The 21,029-nt window shown below is 42.0% G+C and overlaps 2 protein-coding genes across 2 annotated transcripts; one reads left to right on the top strand and one right to left on the bottom strand.

The window, feature by feature from the left end:
• Positions 1-4,566: 4,566 nt before the first annotated feature.
• Positions 4,567-12,079, bottom strand: LOC136445042 (tripartite motif-containing protein 3-like). The gene is made up of 4 exons (XM_066442891.1): positions 9,719-12,079; positions 6,826-7,135; positions 6,039-6,528; positions 4,567-5,828 (listed from the first exon to the last, which is right to left on the bottom strand). Exons 1-4 carry the CDS (start codon positions 11,954-11,956, stop codon positions 4,886-4,888), a joined length of 3,981 nt encoding a protein of 1,326 aa, XP_066298988.1. The 5' UTR covers positions 11,957-12,079; the 3' UTR covers positions 4,567-4,885.
• Positions 11,955-18,785, top strand: LOC136445041 (serine/threonine-protein kinase Nek8-like). Its single transcript, XM_066442890.1, has 11 exons — positions 11,955-12,002; positions 12,778-12,832; positions 13,315-13,442; positions 13,913-13,984; positions 14,419-14,563; positions 15,090-15,284; positions 15,780-15,930; positions 16,504-16,661; positions 17,056-17,214; positions 17,966-18,124; positions 18,305-18,785. The coding sequence occupies exons 1-11, from the start codon at positions 11,955-11,957 to the stop codon at positions 18,331-18,333; spliced, it is 1,299 nt and encodes a 432-aa protein (XP_066298987.1). The 3' UTR covers positions 18,334-18,785.
• Positions 18,786-21,029: the final 2,244 nt, after the last annotated feature.

Genomic DNA, 21,029 nt, shown 5'->3' with positions numbered 1-21,029 from the left:
AAACAAACAAGCAAACAGACACACAAACATACAGCAGTCCCAAAACATAAACTTCTTGATGAAAGTGATTGTATTGTCAAGTTATAGCCCATTTTCCTCGGTCCATTCTTTGAATCAAAACCCTCCCCAGGGTAAAAACCATGACACCCTAAAAAAGTGTCAATATATAATATATAAAATCTATGACATGATGGTGTACCATTTCCAAAGAAGTCCCTCCAAGCCGTGACGTCCTGCTCCAGCACCAGAGTCTTCACCACCAGATGGTCTCCTCCCTCCAGGCCCCGCATCTCCTCAGTCAGCAGCAGCTCAGACAGGGTGGTGGAGAGATCCCCACTCGTGCAGGAACCCCAGAAATGCTCAAATTTGGGCTCAGACTCAAATGTCAGAAACAGAATTACACAGCCCCTGTACCTACTCACAATAATGGCTCGTTCACCTGCAACTTGGGCCTGAAGCTGGTCAAACTTTCTCTCAAAACTTTCTTGGGACAATTTTTTGTGTGCTATTTTTAATTGCTTTTTTTGATACCTGTAAAGTTCCTTAAGCTCCTCATCCCTTATTTTCTTCTTTAGTTGGCGAGCCTGCTCTTTTTGATATACTGTGGCAAAAAGATGTTCATTTTGAAGAGTTAACTGGCCATGGGGCTGTTCTCCAGTGGACATATGGACATGTTCACTCCCTTGGGTTCCAATACTAGTGTAGATAGCCAGTGCCATGGGCATTGCTGAAAAACAAAGTATCCAATTTAATTTTCAAGTCTTGATAGTGAGTTCCTTTATCCCTGTCTACCATTTTTGGGGTAGAGCCTATGGGGTATTGGTAACTGTAAGTCAAATTTCATGATCATATTAGACACTGATTCAAAATGACTTCAAATCATTTATCCACACTAATAGGATCCTGTTAGGAAAGATAGTGGGGATAGGAGAACTCTTATCCCCACCTTTAATACTTTAGATCATTTATCAGATAACTGTCTATGATGTTAGAAAAACAGATCCAGATAAATTCAGTAGTATTAAGATTTCAACTTGGAGGATGTCATGATGAGGAAATATTATATACTTTGATTCAATAGATTTACCAAAGGAAAGAAAAGTCATTTACATTAATTTGTACTTTATGACTGTATCCAGCTACCGGTATCCTCATTTGAAAACTGCACCTGGTTTAACATTTTTACACGTCAAAAAACCCATTGATGTTTCCTGGGCTCAAAGTCAGCCCCAAACTTACGTGGCATGAGCTGTGGCTGTCCCTCTAGATCTGTGAGCAGCTCCATGAGATGACGGTACCCAGCATGCCCCAGGGCTGTACGGAAGGTCGTGAAAGCGTTGTCACTCATCTGTTGGATCATGTCCAGTAACCTTCTGGTTCTCTGGTGCCTCTCTGGGATGGCAAGGATCTCCTCTCTCATCTCTACTGTGAGCACACCCTGCTCATGGAGATAGCCCAGCACTCTTGTGACATCCAGGTCTGGTAGATGGTTGGGTAGTTCCTCAGCAGGAGGGTGCGATGGGCTTCACTCATGGGGGCTGCCTGCTGTGGAGCTGCCACTGCTCCAGCTGCTGCTGTGGTTTATAATCACAACATCACTAAATTAAGCTACTGCCATTTTTGCTCTTTTTGTTTCACTTAAAGTATGTCTCCAACACCTGTCAGTTAATTATCAATCAGCCGTTCCTTTTTTTAATGCTTTCAGCAAAAGGTGTTTATGGCACAACTATATTTTATATTTAACTTCACCTTGCTCTAAAAGGTAGTCCCATAGCCTTATTGAGGCGGTACGCCAGTGGGTTGTTATCCACTGTGTCTAGGGCACGGTATTGGAAGGGGAGCCCAACCCTTTCCTTCCACCGCCTTTATCTCCCCAACCAGGTCAGAGTCATGCAGGTACCCATTTTTACACCTGGGTGGAGTGAACTAGCAGCCTTCCCCAAGGGCACAACATCATGATCAGTGGCATGTCAGGGGATTCGAACCCAGGACCTCTTGGTTCTGGGCCAAACACCCCAACACAATGCCACCTTGCCGTAGTTTCTTTTTTTCTTTGCGTTCGTTACTAATATCAGTTATTTGTTTGTCTTTAATCTGAGTCCACGTTGTCTATCTTATAGCTTGATATCTTTTGTTATCGTTTGTCAGTTTTTTTCTGTGAGCAGTGAAATAAATGTCGAAATGTTTACTAAATAAAACTGCTGTCCCGTGAGCTTTCCAAATTTTGTGTCATACATGCAGTCTTGCTATATAATGTAATTGACAGGGTCTGCATTTATTATGATGCTGCACCAAAGTTACGAATTATGAAAATTACCTGGTTCTGTCCTCTGCTGTTGGTCAAGGTGCCCAGCTTCCTCTGCCAATGTTCCTTTACCCAAAGTTTTTAAAATCTGCACAAGTAATCCCAGATTTCCTTTGCCAATTTTTTTGTCAGCTTCCAGCATCTTGAAAATTTCAAGAGGTGTTGCATGTTGCACTCTTGCTGCTCCAAGAATGTCAGGCACAAGCATGGTGCGAAGACTTCTAACGTCTTCCTCTGATAAGCTCTCTTGAATCTTGAAATACAGTCGGGTAAGGGCGGAAAGTAGAGCCATGGTTGGTGTTGTCCACAGTTAAATTCAATTCAATGTGTTCTATAGATGTCTGAGGGTACAGAAATAAATTTGAGATGAATGTTTTCACTTAGATTAGAGGTGACCGTAATGATTCTGGTAGCCAGGATACATACTTAGACTAGAAAATCATGAAGTATTATAATATAATGGTGATTTTCAGATGATAAAGTAGAGTATTTTCTTAAACATTGTAAATTTTGTGCAAGGAGATCAAATTATGGTAAATGGCTGAAGTGGTCAGTGGACCTTCTGACTCTTACTTTCTTTGCTTATTCTATGTACAGAAGCGTCAGAAATCTGTGATACTGTATGTCACTACACCATTGTTAAACCAACCTGGGGTGGCAGCCTGACCTGCAGAGGACAATTTTGTCCCTCAATCCTCTATATGGTTCTGTAGCTAGGCAGTCCTGACAGAAGATGTGCTCCAAATCAGTACTTATTACTGATTACTTCCCCAAACTTGACGGTGCGGCCACCATTTTAAATTTTTTTTCTGCTTTTAAACCTGTAAGGTCAGCCATCTTAAGTTTCCGTAACACTTACCTGAATAGCAGGTGTTTATTGTCTGGCATCTTGTTTACACAGATAAGGTGTCACCTGACAAAGAAGGCTTTAGAATTATGTGCTAGCTTGTTGTTCACAGCTCCAGGCACTGAAGCTGTAGAACAGTTTTTCCCTGAATCGTGACTTGACAAATTGCAGCCACCATTTTCTTGTCCCTATCATTAAACTAATGTGACAACAATTCTGCTTGACCACAGGTGTATTAGCTACCGGGTCTATGTTTAAGGGTGTCAGGTAACCTAGCTGAAGCTGATTTTCTGTGACAGCAAAGCTGGTACATGGTCCAGATCTAGAATTATTAGTTACATGTATATAATGAAACATCCAGATTTTCTTAGGTGCCCACCCTGATCATGAAATGCTGTTGTGTGCTTTGGCCCTTTGTTTACAAAAGATCAGATTTCTAAATTCATGTACTGTAATGAGTTATCAAAGAGTCTTCAAGCTGCAGGTGCAATATTATTGAATTTTGGACTCGTCTGTTAGTCCTTCACAGAAATTATTACCCACCAAATTTCTGACTATCAATGTTAGATTGTTTGCACTCAGATCATTGACTTGCATATTTGCCAATGTCCTCTATATGACGCCGAAAGAAGCAAATTATATAAAACAGCTTGTTCAATAAATTCTCTTAGCTTTCGCCATTTGAATGATTTACAGAAATCTATCTAAACAACTAAAATCAACCAACCCACAATACAAAATGTAGGTCACTTCATTTTCCACTTCCTTCACAAAAGAAGTCAAACCCAACCATAGTCTGCCATAGTTAACATAAAACTTTCACGGTAGACTAGATAACTATTTCGATTTCCTTGTACTAAGTACTTGTTTGGATGCAATTAGCCTTTGGGCATGGACTTGCAATAAAGTTATTATTACAAGCAACACAGTAACTTCAAGATATATGTCAGACATGAGTGAAACTGAATTCATTTTATTTTATTTTAGAAAACTTTGCAGAATCTGATGCAAAGCCATCAGACTGAGTGTAATACAGCAACACTGTAATTGACCCAGGCTACCAAACTGTAAATTTACAGATCACTGACCACTGAAAAGAAATCTGTACTCTCACATTTAGACAGCACAACACAGGTCAGCTTGCTGATAGTAGTTTTGTCAAAACATAAATTAGACTTAAATCTTCTTACAGGTTTTAAAGTTTTCCTGTTACGTGTAGCAATACATGTCATGTATATGAAGTTGTTATTCTCCCAGGTAGAAGACAGTCTTTACCATTGATAATGTGATTGCTTAATTTGTCATGGCATTTAATCAATTTCGAAAGTATTGCATGTCATTGGCAGACTTGATATCAATACACAAAGTTTCAATTCAGATAAGGAATTCATCTTTAAGAATGACAATATTTAATGATGTCAGTCTCATAGTAATTTACAGTACACATGGCGGTTATCCAGTCTTTTCCTGTTCAGAGACTCATTGTGAACCTCTGACACAAATTCAGCTGACAAATACAATCATAAAGGTGTAAAATGAACGTGAAAAACAAACAGTGTGCTTAAGTAACTACATTTGTAGTTCTTTTCTAATATCTCTCTGGTCTTGATATGTTAGTGGCCTTACGTTGTACTCGTTGCAATTGTTGCATGATAAATTTCTGATACAATTACTGTATTTTCAAGCCATCCCCAGTGAACTAAGGGAATGATGTATCTTGTACTTCTGCACTGTTACATGTACCTGTACTTCCTGATACAGTGGTCAAAAGGATCAGCTACAAACACATGTCCATCCTCTGTCACAGCCACCCCGTGGGGTTCCTTCAGTTTGTCCCCATCACTGCTGATGGTGGACAACCAGGTTCCATCTGCCCGGAACACCTGAAGCTTCCTGCCATGTTCTACACCACCTACCTCAGAGTTATCCCCAATGTCTGCCAAAACTATGTTCCCCCTGCTGTCAGCTGACACCCCATTAGGGCCAATCATGTCCTGTGGCTGTCTGCCATTCTGACCAAACTTGTGTTTGAAGTTCAGATTCTTGTCAAACACCTGAACACGGTGGTTTACTTTATCTGACACAATGATGTTGTCTCCTTTATCCACACAGACAAAGGCTGGCATGTTAAACTGCCCCTCCCCCTGTCCCTTCCCTCCCACCTGTTTCACCAGTGTCCCATCTGCCTCAAACAGGAAGATGCTGTGTTTGTCTGGATCAGCTACAACAACCCCCCCATCCCTCTGTACTGCCAGGCCATAGGGGTATGTGCAATATTCACCCAGAGAAAATTTGTGCAGCAGTTCTCCTGATGGGGAAAATTTCTTCACTTCCTTCCCAGAATTCACCACTATGGTGCCATCCGTCTGAACTGCAAGTCCTACAGGGTAGCTTGTAGAAAATGAATGACAAAACTTCCCACTCAGATCAAACACCTGAACACAATGGTTGAAAGTATCAGCCACATACAGCCTGTCCCCCCTGACTGCTACATCTATAGGCCTATCAAACTGCTCCTGCTGGCTGCCCATCTGCCCAAACCTCAGTACAGGGTTGTTACTGCCTACATCTACAGTGAGAGAACCCAGGTCCTTCTTACCCCCCATACAGACCCCCAGTGTGTGTTTCCCTGACTCCTGAGGTCTCCACTCTGCACCCCAGACCCTCCTAACTCTGCTGGTTTATCCCTTCCCTGCAGCTAGTGGGGGACTAGTGTGTGCTGTAGTCTGTATCAGGGTGATTTTGCCCTGGGGGGAGGTCACCTCTATCTGTGGTGCAACATCCCCACCTGTAAGATCTGCCTTGTTGGCTGTGACTGTGACAGAGCAGGGCAGACTCTCTACTGCTGGCTCCTGTACATCAATACTGAACCCTGCAAACACTGACAAGGAACCTCCAGAAACCTGGGATAAGCTGCAGGGTTGGAAGGTCACTTTTGTAGGACCTCCCAAACTCCTGTCCTCTGTTTCCTGCAAGGAGAGTTTCTTAACCTTTTCTTCCATGTCTTGCCTCAAGACCAAAGCTTCTGAGTCATCTTTACAGTCCAACATCTTTTGAACGGAAATCTCTGCTTCTTTTGTCTTTCTCAGTTCCATCTCCATCTTTTCTTTCTCCCGAGTGAGCTCCCCTCCCCTGTCTCTGTTGACCCTCTGTACCCTGGTGATCATCTCCTGCTCTTCCAGCTGCAGTTTGGAGATCAGCCGTTTGTAGTGCTGCTGGATTTCCTTCTCTACCTGCTCACAGTTCTCTGCTGTGGCTATGAGTTCCTTATTTAGGGTCACCATTTTCTGGGTGATCTTGGAGATGGCTGCTTCTACTGAAGCTTTGTACATTGCTACTTCTTTATCCACTTCTTTGGGGTCCTGAAGCTTCCCCCCTTTAGTGACAGAAAATGGGCCGTATTAGAAAATATAAAATCAGTCACAGTCACTCCTGACCAATGACAAAACCAATGATGAAGTCACAAATAAGAAGATCACAATGTCATGAAAAGCTGTTCTGTACTTTATGCACTTAATTTACAGGCTTAAGTATTTAATGTACACTCTTAGTTGAAGCACTTATTAAGTAATAACTCACTCACTGTACAGTGAGTTACCTCATAGCACATCACTACTTAAAATAATTTTGCTTTACAGATTCTACACAGATGTTGCAGATAATTCAGTTCTACCTTGAAGTTCCCTTCTCTGGTCTTGTTCAAGCCGTTCAGCTTCTTCTGCTAGTTTTCCTTTTTTCATACTCCTTAAGACCTGTACAAGAAAGCCGAGGTTGCCCTTGCCGATCCTGTTGTCAGCTTCCGGCATGTTGAACATCTCGTGAGGTGTCGCTTGTTCGACTTTCCCCTGTCCGAGACCTTCGCGAGCCAGAATGGCCCGCAGATTTCTGAGGTCTTCTTCTGACAAGCCGTCAGAAATCTTGACGAACAGTCGGGTAAGGGGGGAGAGTTCAGCCATGGTTGGTTTGTGTCTCCTTGCAGGTGCCTGGAGGGAGACAGAAATGAGAGAGTTTGAGATAAATGTCTACAGTTTAATTACTGACCTTGCCGTAGACCTTAGAATTTCTACCAGGATTGATGTTTTGTCGGTGAGCAAACAGAATTCCTCCAAAGTTTTTGTTTTCTTGCTGCTTACTTTCTATCTCTCTCATTGTTTGGAATCCCAGTTTTCCCCCAAGCCTTTGCAATTGGCACTCACAGTGCTTCTACTGTCAAAGATAGTCTCAATATTTTACTGTGTAAGGTGCATCTACATTATTCGCAGTACAGTTATTTTTTTTGGATTTTCAACATTGTGAAGCCAAAAGCTGATTTTCATGCGCCACATCCACAACTGTCCCAAGAGTTGTTACATTGAGTGAATACAAAGTTATATTACACACATGCAGATGTAAACCTGTTACATGACTTGACTAAATGTGTTTTTTAGTTTACAATATACATGTAGAAGCACCATTTTGTGCATGAGAGTCGCTTTTTAGAGAGTTGCCAGTGGAATAGAATTTTTGAGAAATGCAGTAAGTCTTTTGTTTTGAATTTGTTATCATTACTTTGAATTGCTGCAGCTGTCGGGTGTCTTAACATGTCTCTTAAATTAATAGATTTTAGACAGGAATCATTTAATGAGCAACAAAATGGCCATGATTATTTGCCAGTGTAGTGCAGAGACCTTTGACCCTTGTCATAATACGCCTTAATTTTCCTGAAGTGTACTCTAAAAGGTTTAGCATGTTAATCAGAGATCACTGTAACCTGTTATATCGTCCCCAAGACAACATGCATGTACATTGTATATGAGAAAAATTTAAGAGGTACAAGCAAAATACAATGTAGAAAGCTCACCTGAATGTTGTAATGTTGGGTGTGGAACTTGGAACAACTGATTTTCCTGTGCAGGTGAACACTCAACTTTGAAGTGTTCTGTGGGTAAATATTAACCAGAGTGCTTCCCTAGCCAAGGTCACATGATTGTACACTGTAGTCACATGGCAGGCAATTCTCTGGGGCATAAACTAATTAGTGTTCGGTCGAAGGATGCCCAAAAAAAGAGTTACTGTTAATATTAACCACAGCTGGAGCCTTAAGGTCACATTTGTACACATTAACTTGCCAGACATTCTTTTAAAACACTTATAAAAATATAATTGTTGCGTCGAACTACTAAGAGTGCACTGTTCCATTAAATTAAATGTGAAATGTGATCTCAAACCAGTTCAGCTCTCTGAAGAGTTAATCTAACACTGGTTGTGACAGAGATTAGACAGATGCTATATGTATATAATACAGTATTTACAGCTTCATTGAACGGGGTAATCCCCCCAAGCTCTTTTCAACAAGCACAATTGAGTCACCACGGCTTAACATCCCGTCCCAAGGACTGCAACCCTTTCCGGTAGTCTGCATATAAAGCAAGCGACAACAGTCGGGATTCAACTTCCAAACTCTAGTTCCAGAGGCAGGGTCAGTAACCACTGGGCTACATGTCATGTTACTGAATATCACTAGGTGCTCTAAGACTAGATTTATCTATCAGTGTCATGATTGTAGTTTCCACAACCCCATTTCAACAGTGCAGCCATTCAGGTATGTAATACTATACACAGTACAGTTACTGTAACTGTTTTGATTCCTTGGTTCTTTGTTTGAGTCTGCAAACATTTTGCCTCCTGTTTAGGATTGTTAGCTGCTGACAACAAAGTCACCTGTAGCATTACCTGGCTGGATTATGTAATTACCTTTGCCAAGAGGGTTATGTTTTCAGTGCTGTTTGTTTGTCTGTGTATCTGTGTGTGTTTTAGCATGACTCTAGAAGCTGCGGATGGATTCTGAGCTTGATATTTGGTAGGTGGGTATGGGTTGGGTAAATGAAGTATAAGGTTAATGAAAGGCCCCTAGCAGCTTTCTAAGGTATTGCAGCACATTGCTTGTACATTGTACATTGTACAGACACAACAACATGTACAGACACAAGGGACACTGTGGCCAACTTTATTTACATGACTGTTAAATCTAGAACATACTACTAGATGCAGAAACAACACCAACAGTGCAATGGACCCATGCTACCAAATTGTAAACTGAATAGTTGACTGAATGTCCTGGACAAGTATTACCACAACTAGGTTTTAGATGAATTGATATTGAACAAGATAACTACTGTACAACAGTTACCTTATTTTCACTTCACAATATGTCAGTTTATTGATAGCACCACAGATTATCATGTAGGTTATTCAGCCAGTTTCTACTGTACACATAATTTATTATTATTCTAGCTTAAAACTTATGTCAAGCTTAGAAATAACATCTTTTTTACAGCCACATACTAGTATTACATGGAATGACACTAGAGTTTGAAATGGCCAACCACAATACTCCTCTGTTGGAGGTTACTGACCTCCTTCAAGGAGTAACAAAAGTGACAGAAGCATCTTTGATTTAGAGTTTTCAGACTGAGGTATCTAAATAGCCTGAGGTATCTACGTGTAAGTAGCCTAAAGTAGTCCTCAGTGAGCTCATAAGGAAATAAACAGTTTCTGTAACATTCTGGTTATATTCTGTACTGTTACATGTATCTGTACTTCCTGATACAGTGGTCACCAGTATTAGTAACAAACACATGTCCATCCTCTGTCACAGCCACCCCATGGGGCCAGTTCAGTTTGTCCCCATCACTGCTGATGGTGGAAACCCAGTTGCCGTCTGGACGGAACACCTGAAGCTTCTGGCCTTGTTCTACACCATCAGCTGTACCCCCAATGTTTGCCAGAACTATGTTCCCCCTGCTGTCAGCTGACACCCCTGTAGGCCACCACATGCCCTGTGGCTGTCTGCCCTTCTGACCAAACTTGTGTTTGAAGTTCAGATTCTTGTCAAACACCTGAACACGGTGGTTTTTCGTATCTGCCACAATGATGTTATCTTCTTTATCCACACAGACAAAACATGGCTCGTTAAACTGCCCCTCCCCCTGTCCCTTCCCTCCCACCTGTTTCACCAGTGTCCCATCTGCCTCAAACAGGAAGATGCTGTGTTTGTCTGGATCAGCTACAACAACCCTCCCATCCCTCTGTACTGCCAGGCCATAGGGGTCTGTGCAATAGTCACCCAGGGGAAAGTTGTGCAGCAGTGTTCCTGATGGGGACAATTTCTTCACTTCCTTCCAAGATTTCACCACTATGGTGCCATCAGCCTGAACTGCAAGTCCTATTGGGCTATCAGTGGGAAATGAGTGAACAAACCTCCCTGTTAGTTCAAACACCTGAACATGATGGTTAGCATTATCAGCCACATACAGCCTGTCACCCCTGACTGCTACATCTATAGGAGTGTCAAACTGCCCCTGCTGGCTGCCCTTCTGCCCAAACCTCAGTACAGGGTTGTTACTGCCCACATCTACAGTGAGAGAACCCAGGTCCTTCTTACCCCCCATACAGACCCCCAGTGTGTGTTTTTCTGACTCACAAGGTCTCCATTCTCCACCCCAGACCCTCCTAACTCTGCTGGTTTGTCCCTTCCCTGCAGCTAGTGGGGGACTAGTGTGTGCTATAGTCTGTATCAGGGTGGTTTTGCCTTGGGGGGAGGTCACCTCTATCTGTGGTGCAACATCCCCACCTGTAAGATCTGCCTTGTTGGTTGTGACTGTGACAGAGCAGGGCAGACTCTCTACTGCTGGCTCCTGTACATGATCAATACTGAACCCAGCAAACACTGACAAGGAACCTCCAGAAACTTGGGGCATACTAGTGGGTTGAAAGGTCACTCTTGTATGACCTTCCAAAGTTCTATTGCTAGTCCCAGTTTGCTGTGAGGCCAGCTGTCTGAGTCTTTCTTCCATTTGTTGTCTTAAGGACAAAAGTTCTATCTTGTTATCACGGTCTAAGATATTTTGGCAGAATGCAAGTCCTTCATTGGTCTCATGCAACTCTCTGGTTATCTCTTCTTTCTCACGAATCAGTTCATCTTTCCTGTCTCTCTTCACCTTGTCCACCTTGGTGATCATTTCCTGCTTTTCCTTCTGGAGTTTGGAGATCAAGTCTTCATAGTGCTTTTCAATGTTTTTCTTCTCCTGGTCACAGTTCTCTGTTGTGGCTGTGAGTTCTTTGTCTAGGGTTTTCACCTGCTGGTTTATCTTAGTGACGACTGCCTCTGTTTTCTTCATCACACCCTCTACTGAAGCTCTGTACTTCGGAGCTACCTTCTCCACCTCTCTTGGATCATGGTTTTCCCCCGGCCTGTGCTCATCCACAGTGCAGGCTATGCAGACCAGGGTTGCACACGGCTCGCAGTAGAAGGTTGTACGCTGGCCCGGGTGCCTCGGGCAGTAGATCTGTCTGGCATACTGTGATCTCATAGTGGGATTCTCAAGGTCATTCAAGGTGATGATGGCATGATCTTGCAGTACTGTTGTGTTCCTGTGTGCACTGACACAGTTCTGACACAATAGGAAAGTACAGTCCCCACACACAGCCGCTGCTTGGGTGCCAGACTTGCACATCTGACACTGAACTTGAGACATCTTGCTGAGTCTCAGCTTCCTGAAGTCCAGCAGTTTGTTGATGTAGAAGTTGCTGCTGAGTTTGTCCACACCTCCAGACCGTACCGGGCACGGGAGTTTCACATCTGAGCGGTAAAGAGGGCACTGAAAATTCCTCCCTCCACTTTTGTTGGCCAGAACTTCAATGCACATTCGACAGAAGGTGTGAAAACAGGGCAGGAGCTTTGGTTCCTCGTACAAGCTTAAACAAACCGGACAAGTCAGAAACTCATCATCAAAGTCTTCAGCAATGCTACTTGCTGCTGCCATGATTGCAGACCAGAACAAGACTGGATTGGAAGAAAAGCTGTCTCAAGTACAGAAGGTGGCTGCAAATGTGACCAAAGTTCTCACACAGACTTGTGTTGCTAATGAACTTTAGCCCTGGACAAATACTTTGCCTTAGTAACATTCTATTGGATTATATTTTTAGTCTGTAGACTTTCTACCTCATGAGTGTTGGTATGCAAATACCAAGAACATTCCAAATATGTGACTGAAGCCTGTGAGGTTGTTGACCAAAGGTAGCTGCTGATTACATGTAGCAATGAACTCAGCATTTTTTTGTGAACTTTGGAAAGTTTATCTTTTCAGCCTCAAGCATACATGTACACGTATACGCACAAAAAAATCTTTACGGTATTGACACAAATATTGGATGTTTGATATATTTGATTGTCAGCTACGTACATTTTCTACATTTAGGTATTGATAAAAATGTAATCTATGGCTTTACACTACTAGTATATAGCTAACGGGTGATATTGTAGACACAGACACAGTTCTTGATAAGTCAAAATTTACATCATGTTACAATGTGTACTGTTAACATCAACTCTGATAATTCAACTGGGTAAACTTTAACTGCGACATAAGAAAACATTCTTGAGAAGGCTTCAAATTGGTAACACCATTTTGTAATGTGTCGATGTGTGTATAATTAGTTATGTGTTTGTGAGAGATGATAGCACTTTGAACATGTCCATGACATCACAAATTGTGTATGTGGTACATTTTGTATTGAATTTGATATATAATATTATGTATAATATATTATTAATCTATTATCCTCCCTGCATGTTTCCCTACAGACCGCAGCACCCGCTGTCCAGCCTCCCACCTATGACCAGAGGTCGGGGCAGCAGAGTCAGCAGTGCACGTTCACACAGGAGTGAGTATATATAGGAACTAAGAAATACATAGTATCACCCCCTTTATATTAAAGAAATGGATTGATAATAGGAAAAAGAAATGTAACAGGGTATGGTTTTACAAGTCAGTGAATAGAATGGAAATGACATAAATAGAATGATATGAAGAAAGAGAAAAGAGGAAGTGCGAGCAGACTATTGAAAGTTTATTGCAAATTCCTGCTCGTAGGCTAATTGCAAGTACATGTACATGTATATACGTATATGTAACACAGAGTGGACGGACCCTAAGTTCTAGCTTATTGGTTCGGCTTCTTTTTGGGACACAGTGGAAGACGAATGATCCCACTTTTTTTATTAACAAAGACTGGAAATTAAAAAAAAAAGATTTTTAGTTTGTTAGTTGACTTTCATGAAAGCTAACGTTTAAGGTAACCTGCAATGAAAACCCTTAATCATTAAATCCCCCTCCCCCAGGTGCAGCGAGTGTAGTTCTGGACTCCAGCGGTAACCTAGCGCAGCCCCGCCCGCTGTCCTCGGTGTTCTCTTGGGGAGGAGGGATCACCCAGCCGGTCAAGCTGCAGCTGCCACACAGCGACACTCAGGTCAGGATGTTTCTCAGTGCCTAACCTTATACATGTAACTAGCTGTCACAGCGACACTCAGGTCAGAATGCCAATCACATTTTGGGTCTACCTTTAATTTACTTTAACCTGAGTACCAGCCTCTGTAGTGACTGCTAGCTAAAAAAATTGTGTGCTAACAAGCTTGGCACTCAGACTGAATTTAGTTTATACAAACAAACAAATTAAATTCTTACACTGGTCAGACTGCCGTACTACATTGTAGTTATGATAGAAGTAATGAAATTACAAAAATCACTTTTTATGGTGATATCTAACTTCAACTGTTATAGTAATGAAAGGAAAAATTGAAATATAGGGCTATCAAAGTGATGACTTTAATGCTAAGCCTTGTTACCTTTTCTGCTGTTTTTTTTCACCATTCCCACCAAATCTTTAGGAAGGGTGGTTTATAATGACCGACTGGGTTCTAAATCACATTTGATTGACAGGTGATGCAGGTGTCGACAGGACGTACCCAGAAGGCAGGTGTGACTCGGAACGGCCGACTCATTATGTGGGAGGTAAGATTTCACAACATTCCTTCTTATTGACCTGACATAACTGTCCTCAGTGAAAATGACATAACACACAGTTGCAGTGTGTCAGTAGCAGGTTATGTAAAACTATTTAGTTGTGACACCTAAGCTCTTCATATACTCAGTCTCCAAGTATATGATGTTAAAAGAATGTAAAAGGCATCTATAAAGGCACAAGGTTGCAGGAGAATTTTATTGAATGTTATTAATACTGACAGTGTGTTACATTTCCTGTTTCCTGACTGTGAACCTTAATTTTGAGCAAACATTGAATACTTGTCAGAAAGTAACTTCCGGTGGGATAAAGAATGTGACATACTCTTTTGGAGTAAGCATGAAATTTGTTAGTTTTTTGTCTAGTAGCATAAAATGTATGAATTTTTCAATTTATTTGTCCTTTTTCAAACGTCTTTCTGCAGGCCCCGAATGTTGCCACGGACGCCGCCATGCCGGGAGCCACAGACCACGCTGCCCTGCAGTTCATCCCGAGGTTCCTAGAGGGCCAGTCGGGCGTCACCATCAAACAGGTGTCGTGTGGAGACCTCTTCACAGCATGCCTCACAGGTGGGGAACTTTTCCTACCCATGATGCATTTGAAAGCTACTTCTTATCATAAATAACTGGACTGTTTTCAAAGACAATAAAAATAAGCTCACAAAATTTCTTGGCCATATCAAACATTTGGAATCATGAGGTCATTCACATACTGAGCGTGTATTGCTGAACAAAGTCAAAGTACTGAAAGAGATTAATAATTAGTGAATACTGCATGATTGGAATAAAGGAGGCCATCTACATCATCAGGGGCTACCATCTATCACTTGACAGATCAAGAGATAGCAGACCAATCAATACCATTCAAAATGATGACACTGGAAGTGGTTTTTAGGCCAGTTATACATGTGCATTGATTACATTGTTACTGTTGTTCTATTCTCCACAGACCGGGGAATCCTGATCCCTTTCCCTATAAAAGATTTGGTGCCACAAGTCCATGTCAGCATTGAGAAGGTTACTTTTAGCTTGAAAGGCTTTACATGCCAGAAATCAACTTGAATGTTATCTGACTTCTATGGTTCAATCTTTGTAGACCGCGGGATTCTGATGACGTTCGGGAGCGGTACAAACGGTTGCCTGGGGCACGGGCAGACCAACGACGTGCAGCAGGCGAAGATCGTGGAGGCTCTGCTGGGGTTTGAGGTGACGCTGGTCTCGTGCGGCGCGACTCACGTCATGGCGGTCACCAACGAACACGAGGTGTTCTCCTGGGGCAGGGGCGACCACGGTAGGCTTGGCTGTGAGACTGTTTGTAGCAGTCAAAACATCAAGTTAGAAGAATGCTAACCTTCTGATAAGTTTTATTCATCTTATCTAGCTCTTTAGAGAAGCACAGAATATGGGTCACTTTGCAATTGGAAAGATGAATTAAGGATCTTTGAATGTCTGACAAAGTTTTTATTCTAATTAATGATATTGCATAGAATCTCACTTTTCTTGACCGTGACTTTCTGTAGGACATCTGCAATTGGGGAGTAGAAAATCTTCTTTCCTCCTGATGATGTCAGCACTCTGTCAAATGATGTTTCACCTTCACTTTGACCTTTTTTTCAATGACCTTTTGTTGATCTTGTCTGGCTTGAAGGAACAGGGATTTTTAATGCAGTGACTGGTAAGATAAGAGTTGTGTGATTCTTTATGGTTTTGCTACTGCTAGGCAGCAAAGACATGCATTATGCTTTGACCTTATCTTCCTCGCTGACCTTGGCCTTGTGTTCTGTAGGTCGTCTCGGATTAGGAAACAGAGAATCCTACTCCACCCCCCAGCCTGTGCCCATCCCCACCCCCCACCTGGTCAAGTCTGTCCACTGTGGGGTGGACTGTTCCATTCTGCTGACCACGGACAACAGGCTACTGGGGTGCGGCAGCAACAGGTGAGTTTTTACTAACTTTTCTATGGCAAAACTGTCATTTAAGACTGTGCCTGCGAAGCTGGTGTGTTACGGCAAAGGGCACTTATACCGGCTATGTAGATGCAGATACAGATACAGATTTGAGACAATTAAGAAAAACTGAATTCTTCTGTCTTCTGGTGGTTCCAATGACCCATCACTTGGGACATGTGACTTAAATAACATAATCTTTTTAAGTATTTGATCAAAGATGCCAGGAAGTTTCAACCCCATTTCTGTTGAGTAAGAATCGGTGTGCCCTTATGTAGATGCCTTCTGTACAGTCTCTTTCATCATCATCATCATGTCAGGCGGGTTGCCCGGACTTACTCAGTCTATCGTTAGCGTTTACCCTCATGTTACGAGGGTATAATAATGCAATGATTCGCCACGTCTACCACATGAGGAGGTGGAGGTCACATTTAACAAAATTCAAGAACTTACTAAAGGAAAACGTCAATGAGATAATAACCAAAACATGTGCTGGGTGGGAGGGGGTCCCGCACCACCCGCTACAATCCCTTTGATTTGAAGTTTTCCCTTGTTCATCTACAGACACAACAAGTTGGGTCTGGACATCCTACCAGAGAACGACTCCCCGTCCCAGCAGATAGATGAGATGTGTGTGTTCGTCCCCGCAAGCTCCGCTCCACTGCTGACCACAAGGATAGCAGCCGTGGCGCTGGGAACTTCACATTCTGCTGCCATCACAGGTTAGACAACAGGGTTTGTTTAATATGTTTCCAAACTACAATTCTTCTACACATTTAGATGGTATCAGCATGTTGATCTGCAACTCTTAATCTTGTAGTGCACGGGTGCATCACAGATTGTTACCATAGCAGGTTGCATGATATTTTTTTGTGTGTGTTTGTTTGTTTCATCTCTTTTTGATGATGATAAACTGTACTTTGTGTATATCCTTTCAAGGATGGCAGGCATAGTTCAGTAAAATAGGTTATCATTTACAGTAACTAAATGTTTGAACGGCTAGAGGATTGGCTGAAAATCATAAAATATTTTGTAACATTTACTAGTATTATTCAGTGCACCCCAGTAAGCTGAAACTAAATTGAGATACATGGCATTGTTTATTTCCATGTCCAGAGTCAGGCCAGTGCTTCACGTTTGGAGCCAACAACTTCAACCAGCTGGGCTACCAGAAGGACAGCAAGGACCGGCGGCCGCAACTGGTGCCTGCACTGGAGGACGTCTGTATCAGCATGGTCGAATGTGGGGATACCTTTACGGTGGCTATCACTACAGGTGTGTATCAGCATGGTCGAATGTGGGGATACCTTTAGTGTGGCTATCACTACAGGTAGGTATCAGCATGGTCGAATGTGGAGATACCTTTACTGTGGCTATCACTACAGGTAGGTATCAGCATGGTCGAATGTAGGGATACCTTTAGTGTGGCTATCACTACAGGTAGATATCAGCATGGTCGAATGTGGAGATACCTTTACTGTGGCTATCACTACAGGTAGGTATCAGCATGGTCGAATGTAGGGATACCTTTACGGTGGCTATCACTACAGGTAAAAAGGCAAGTCACTTTATAACGGACAATCTTTCTCGATGGACTTCTGCCTGTAAGTGTGCTTCATGCCTGGTATCAAGGCCACAGTAGTTTGCTGATTGCAAATAGTGCAACAAGTTTGATTATGTTTCATTATGTTTGACTATGTTGTTAAATGATGAATATGTTTCCGGGATGGGAGCGAGAAAAGGTGATTCACCTTTTCTCTCACACTATCCATACGGGTGAGGTGAATTTTGATAAACAAATTGGATACAAGATACACATGTGCAGATATAAAAACATACTTAGTCTAATGAAATCAAGGCCTGAAGACCAGTTTATGCCTTGGTGCACTCAGTTTTATGGAGAGAATTCAGTCGTATCCAAGTTTTCCTCCTTGCCCTCCGCTTGCAATATCTACACCTCCAAATGTTTGAGATCCAAGAAAATAAGATGGTTTGGCCTTATTATTGTCTTATTTTTTTCTTTCAGAAGGAGAAGTGTACACCTGGGGTAAGGGGTCGCGGGGCAGACTGGGCAGGAGGGAGGAGAGCACCAACATCCCCAAACCTGTCCCCCTGCTCGACAATGAGCCCTTCCAGATCATCTCCGTCTCCTGTAGCCATGGCAACACTCTCCTAGCAACAGAACGTACGTATGGCACAGAACATAGTTTTGCAATTAATTCGCTTTGGATCGATCATATATATTTGATATGCATTTGGGTACATTTTGATATGTATGGAATTTTACAATGTACATAATTTTGTAGTTAAAGTTACAGAGGTCTGTATATATGACATTTTTTCTGTGTTTTTTTTTTTTCTGCAGCAATTCCTGAACCTGGGACAACCAGATGAAAGCCCTGGATGCAACAGAGCTGGCGATTGGCCAGATGGATCGAATAAGAACTTCATTGTCATACAACAGAGATGCTGATTGGCCAAAAAAAAAAAATCATGTTCTAGATTAAAGACTCAGCATAAACAGTGTTGCTCAATGGCTGAATCAAGTACACAGGGAATGCTTCTTTCTGATTGGTTAAAAGTGGATAAGTACTATAGAAAGAACTGTAACAGTAACACATGTCAAATTGTTGACTGCTTTTATGTGTACCTGGTTGTATGTGTGTTAAGGTTCTAATGTAATGTGCAATAGCATTGTATAGTATTGTATATTCGTCATGTAGTTATATATTTCTATGATATTCAAAACAAGATAGAGTAGAATTCTATATTTCATGAGTTTGTGAAGTACATGTGGCTACTGTACAGTAAACAAGCATTTGGCAAATAAAAATGATTTTCCATTACTGAGACTACACATATTCATTTTCTTAGTTCTCTGACATTTTAGATTAAACATGATTCAGAATTAAGAACAGTATGCAATAAAAATCTGTAAGGGAAACTGAATTCCATAATAGGTACAAACTTTCCCCCAGACTCATAATTCTATAGTCACTGTGATAGCAACTGATGCTGATACTAACAGTTGCTGCCTTATACATGTAACACTTTAGGATGGGAATTGCATAGCAAGTAAATCAAACGTATAAATTCATCATAAGTTTATCATAAGCTATTATACGTTTGCAGTTGAAGCAAGACCAAGATTATCATTTGTCCCGTGTTTTGCAGGGATAGAAACACCATGTCAATAGTGCAAAATACGTCTTATTGACAGGAACATCCTGTCAATAGTAAAAAAAATTCTTACTGGCAAGAACACCCCTTTAAATCTAGCCTGGAATCCAGCCTTCTTAGATTTAGTCCGCTACCCAAGCTTTGCAAGTGGGAGCGGAGCTTGGGTAGCGGACTTAAGCTGAGAAGGCTGGACTCCAGGCTAGGTTGAATCCCACTGTTTACAATATGAACTTATGAAGTCACAAATTCTGTATCTGTATAGCCGGTATAAATTGGGACTGAATGAATTAGATGATTTGAAATGAAATGCATGGTTTATTTGGGGAAATGATGCTTGACCCTTAGGCTGAATGGCGCATTGGTAACAACTGACATCAATAATACAGGTAAATGGCTAGCAATGGACCGATCCAGTCGAACACCATATCGAACATATAGAACCCCCTATTCTATTTGGAATACCTCCGTCAAGAACAGCGCTAGTTGGACAGAAATGGCACGTGTTAAGTAGGGTATGTACATCTGTCACAGGTTTTTCACTGTATTGGCTGCATGTAAACTCAGGAAAAAACGAAATGAAAAAGAAAATAGCTCGGGCACTCATGAGTAGGGAGCTTAAAACACATTGCCAACTATTACAAAGTCCGCTAGTACAGAGTTCCGCCTCTTCTGTACTTGTTTATGAAACTGATTAATATGAATGCGACACGGTAAGTAAAAGAATTGCATTTTGATAGTTAATTACTAATAAAAATGTCGTAGGTCTAAAGAGGCCCTAAAGGACATGCAGCTGCAATTCATGCAGTCAACACAGTAGGAACCCTGTCACAGATATACGTACCCTGTTTAACACGTGCATCGATCGGCTTGTCAAAAATCGGGCACTCATGGTCACCAACAAGGTAACTTATATACGACGCAACCCGCTTCAGCATTGACCGAAAACATAATGTCCTACCCCCTTCTCAAACAACCCTACTCGGTGGATACATCCGTCCACAAAGAAGGCATACCATTTTTATTTGGTCCGCTCTGAAAGGGTTTCAGGGCAAAAAAAGCTCAAGAGAAGACAGTCTGCATATTCGACAGCCAAGCGCTTGCGACCATTTTTGTCCGTCAAGGGCTGTTTTTGACGGACTATTCGAAAACATGTTTTAACTACTGCAGCAGCAGAAAACAGTGGACTACTATTCGAAATAGAACAGGGGGCGGGGCTTCTGGTGTTCGAACTGGATCGGTCCATTTCAATACACATTATAAGTTTACATCTAAAAGTCATTTATTCTCTCTAAAATGCTTAGTGTAGAGGAATCTTTAAGATATAGGGGAGCCATTAAGTAAGAGTGAGGTGCGCGGTTCAGCCTTTCTTCCCAAGACTGGACGGACGATCGTGTTTGGACGATGGCCTTTCGTGCTCTTTGTCTCGAACTGTCCTGCAGAACGCTCACCTCTTTGGTACTGTGCTGCAGGACGTTGAACCCCAAATAACGTGAAAGGTATGACATCACCATGTCTTTCCCTGGCCAAGACAAATCTCAAACCAAACCTTATGCTGATCCATGACTGACTTTTTTCCTTGAGTTCGCCTCTTTTTTCTCCGAGACCTATCAAACTACCTGCTTTATGTCTCTACATATGATAAAGAATGCGTGTGTACATATCAAATGACCCTCAGAGTGGGATAAATGCTGCGCAGACTGTCGACAACAACAGAAAATAGTCAAACTGGTTTGCTCAATATCTCTATCTTTCTCACACACTCACTCCTGTAAGAAATCTTTCTTAGACCTGCTCTAAAAGTAAGAATCCTCCAAGATCCCGAAATAAGACGATGTAGATAATGATGTAGATGTAGATAAGACGACAGTGCCACACCCCCTGGGGTTACTTGAGGTCAGCGCTCACATTTC

The sequence above is a fragment of the Branchiostoma lanceolatum genome, chromosome 11 (genome assembly GCF_035083965.1).
Source record: "Branchiostoma lanceolatum isolate klBraLanc5 chromosome 11, klBraLanc5.hap2, whole genome shotgun sequence".
NCBI classification, from domain to species: domain Eukaryota; kingdom Metazoa; phylum Chordata; class Leptocardii; order Amphioxiformes; family Branchiostomatidae; genus Branchiostoma; species Branchiostoma lanceolatum.
Note: the sequence above shows the minus strand (reverse complement) of the source record. Positions and strands in the feature narration are given on the sequence as shown.